Source organism: Elephantulus edwardii, unplaced genomic scaffold, assembly GCF_000299155.1.
Source record: "Elephantulus edwardii isolate Elephantulus edwardi_28Jun2011 unplaced genomic scaffold, EleEdw1.0 scaffold00009, whole genome shotgun sequence".
NCBI lineage: Eukaryota > Metazoa > Chordata > Mammalia > Macroscelidea > Macroscelididae > Elephantulus > Elephantulus edwardii.
Genome location: NW_006399759.1, coordinates 8,509,397 through 8,513,406, shown reverse-complemented (window position 1 = coordinate 8,513,406; position 4,010 = coordinate 8,509,397). Strand labels below are relative to the sequence as shown.

General features: G+C 39.8%; 1 protein-coding gene across 1 annotated transcript in view; it reads right to left on the bottom strand.

Annotated features, from left to right (window-relative positions):
• DTNB (dystrobrevin, beta) overlaps positions 1-4,010 on the bottom strand; it is a 371,266-nt gene that overhangs the window by 361,909 nt on the left and 5,347 nt on the right. Inside the window, exon 2 of the mRNA XM_006880708.1 lies at positions 1,436-1,516. Coding sequence (XP_006880770.1) covers positions 1,436-1,516 — 81 coding nt within the window. The remainder of the gene's footprint in view (positions 1-1,435; positions 1,517-4,010) is intronic.

The following is a 4,010-nucleotide window of genomic DNA, read 5'->3' as shown; positions in this document are numbered from 1 at the left end:
GAGGAAGGCCCTCTATGAGGTGGATTGATTCAGTGACTGGGATAATTGGGATGGGAGTGTCAGAGACAGTGCGATTGGCACAGGACAGAGCGGAGTTTACGGCTGTTGTACATAGGGTCGCTATGAGTCGCAGGCGACTCGACGGCACATAACAACAACAACAGGTTGTTCTTATATGCTGTCGAGTCAGAATTCTCTCACAGCTGACCCTTCAGTGAGCTTTCAGGGGCTAGAAATTGCCCTACAGTCTCCTCAGTGGATTTGAACTGCCTACCTTTGGGTTGGCAGCATAACTCCTTATTCCCTAAGCCCCAGAGTTTCTTCTATTGGAGACAACTGGAAATAGCATGGCTTGGGTCAGTTCCCTCTTAGTTCTTAAGGTGGTATCTTTGCTTCTGAACGTATTAAAAGGTCTTTAGGAGCAATTTGCCCAATACAATACAGCATTTCATTTCTTGGCTGCTGGTTTCACTGATGTAGAAAATTAAATGCTTAACAAAAAATCAGTATTTTCTCTCATTTTATCATGAGGTTGTCTATTTGTCCAGCTATGAAGATTTTTTTTTAATTTATGTTGAGGTTCGAGAAAATTTAAGGACACAGTCTTTGAGCTTCGTATGTACATCAAGTCTTCTTTACTTTCAGCAGAAAGTTTTATTATCTGCATATTGCAGGCTCATCTGCCTTTCTGCATATCAATGTTTCTGCATATCGATGGCTCTTCCACCAGTCTTGATGTCACATTCTTCTTCATACATCCCAGCTTCTCTGATTATTCATTGAGCATTTATATATTGGAAAAGTATTTGAAAGTATACCTGAACCACAACTTTCCTAGTTTTAGACCGTGCAGTATATATTTTCTGTACAAACAACTACTATTCGTCTATGTACACATTTGATTTGAGCACAGTTAAGTATTCTTAAATTTCCACTCTGCCTAATTTTATCCATAGAAGACCACTGTTCAATTCCAAATGGCCAGTAACAGTCCTTTACAACTAATACCTACAATACTGATCTTTATGTGTTGTTTAATTTTTAATGACTTCCTAACTTCCTAATTTCATTCTTCATACCTTTACAAAAACATTGCTTTCCTTTGCTTTAAGCAGATGATTAATTATATTAATTGTGTAGAGAACATCTTATTCACGAAAGGGACAAGGAGAAATCAGTTTTCCCAATCAAAGACTTAATGTTACATTAGCCTCAAAACATTAGATTTCCTACCCTATGTTGTTTGTTAAACATTCTGACTGCCATAAGGAAAAAAAATGACATAAAAAGCTTATAGACAATTATACCCTGATAAATTCTGATAAATACTTAAGATAAAAGCAATCCAATTAACATTACAGTATTAACATTACAGCTAAATGACAGTAAAATCCTTTCTGTTACATTAACTGAAAGCTGACTAGAACTGACTTACGGTTACATCGTTTTTGCACAAATCTTAATTTGCAAGCTGTTCTATAGGTTGACAGTCGTATGACATCAAAATTCTGAGCACCTGAAAAAAAAGAGAAAATGAAAAATGTTCAGCTGGACCTAGTACACAACTTCTAAATGTTAAAAAAGTAACTGCAACTTATTATTGTGGCCACAATAGATAATAGGTCAACTCACTCCACTCACTGACTCATTGCCAAGTCAGAACCCTCCAGTAGATTTTCAGTGACTACAAATAGAAAAGGAGGAGACTGCTCATCTTTCTCTTGTGGAGCAGCTGGTAGATTTGAACTGCCTACCTTTGGACAACGAAACTCCCCACTGACTAGGCCACTAGAGTTTCCTTAATATGTCAACCAGCCCTTTGGTTAAAACAAAAGGGTGCAGGGAAAGGTTAAGGAGTTCTTCCTGCATGTTGCGGACATGCCAGGCAATATGCCAGTGCTCTGACCTTTCTGCTAACCTTAAAAAACTCACAGGAAAGGAAAATTCATGATTGAATGTCATCAATCAGAAAGAAGAGACGTCCAGTGTGAAAGAGTCTGGCTTATAGTCCCAGGAGGTAAATTCCAGTCCCATTCTGACTACCACTGACAGACTATGCTACATCTATCTCAGCCTCCATGTTCTAGCCCCAGCAGTTAGTTCTAATGTCCCCATATATGTTTGTGGCTGTTTGTATTTCTCTAATAATGGCCACAGCAGTATTGTAGATGAGTATTTTATGTACTTTTAAGACCCTGTCACATCTCAACAAGAGTCGTACAGTAAGTCTCCTGTCTTAAACCTAGACATCATGACTGCCTCAATGGATAGAATTGGAGAGCCATGACACTGCACAACTTGTGAAGAGGGGTGGTGGAAGGTGGCCCCTGATCTCACTCACTCAGGATCTAGACTTGCAATCTAGTCACCACAGTGCAAGGAACCAAAAACTAGCCCATGGAAAGGGACCAGAAAGACAGGAGTGGAATCCATCAGACAAAGCCAAGATCAAAAGCCTTCAAATTATTCCACTCACTCAGCTTTCAAATCTTCCAGTAAGACCCCAGAAGTCATAAAGCAAAGGCAGTCTTCCCACTCTGTTGTTGTATGTGCCATGGAGCCAGAACCGACTCCTACCTGCCCCTGCAGCATGTTCTGAGGGGCAATAAATCACATGAAAGGAGACTGCTCCTCTTTCTCCCTCAGGATAGCTGGCAGATTCGAACCACCCACCCTTGGGTTGGCAGTGCAACTCCTTACCCCTAAGCCACCAGAACTCCCTGCCTTAATTCTTGTTGTGGTGGTTGGTTGTGTTCCATTCAGTCAGAACCAACACACAGGCGACCTGCTAGCAGGTTTTCAGAAGCAGTAAGACACATGAGAGGAGAATTTTCATCTTTCTCACGCAGGGAAACTGGTGGATTTGAAAAAGTACCTCTGGGCTGACAGCACAGCTCCTTACCAACAGGCCACAGAGCTCCCTTCTTTAACTCTAGACTCACAAAACGCATGCATAAAACAAGTGATTGCTCTGATTGTTTCAAGGTAAATTATTTGCAGGCACAACAACTAGAATGAGGCCTTACATTACATGTGTCTATAAGTCAAGCTTTATTTTCACTCTATTTACAGTAAATGAAGCCTCCACTGACATAATGGTCACTTTAGGTAGCTTTTAGGAAGCTCCAATGTCATGGTTCATGGGGTGTCATGTACTAAGCCAAAGGGCACGTATCTCCAGATCAACCTGGGGCTCTATGAGAGAAAGATGGGCGATTTCCCCCCATTACAATTTACAGCCTTGGAAACCCACTGGAGAGTCACTAGTAGACAAAACTCATTTATCAACAATTGAGCTTTGCGGCTCTCAGTGTGAGGGTTTTTGTAAAATTCATCTACACTGTCTTCATAAAATTTAGCTGCAACTTTTGACTAGTTAAAGGGAACATGAATAGGTACAAATTCTTTTCTACCAATATTTACATGACCTCTCATTTCTGTTCTCTTAAAAATAAAGAAAGAAAACTGATTCTTCCAGGCCTCTGGTGAAAGTATTGTTCAATGACAAAAAGATAAAATAAGGATTTCTGTCAGTCTCGTTAAATGTATCTTTATCCATGTTGTCATGACTGAAATGTTTCTCCTCTCACCTAGTTTTCATGAAATTTCTATCCTTCAATTTGAATATGCTTGATATATTCACAGGTTAATCAAAAGGTTGGTGATGTGAATCTACTAGGCACCTCCTGGCAAGAAAAATGAGGATCAATATTTATAATCTTAGAAGTCCTATGAAGCCATTCTATTCAATCCTACAGGATCACTATGAGGCAGCAGTAAATTGCTTTGTTTTACACTGATCATCTAGTCCTATGATTCAGTCCATAACAAGTTGCACAGCTGACCCAAAGGGTATGGGTCTCCTGCTGGTTCAAACCCATCAGGGTTCAGAAGGAAAAAGGTGGGCATTCTCCTTTTATTATAATTCATAGCCTTAGAAAGCCAATTTGACAACACTAAGTTTCTGGCTGGGTTGTCTGTTTGTTTTTTAATAACAGTAAAATAACTTG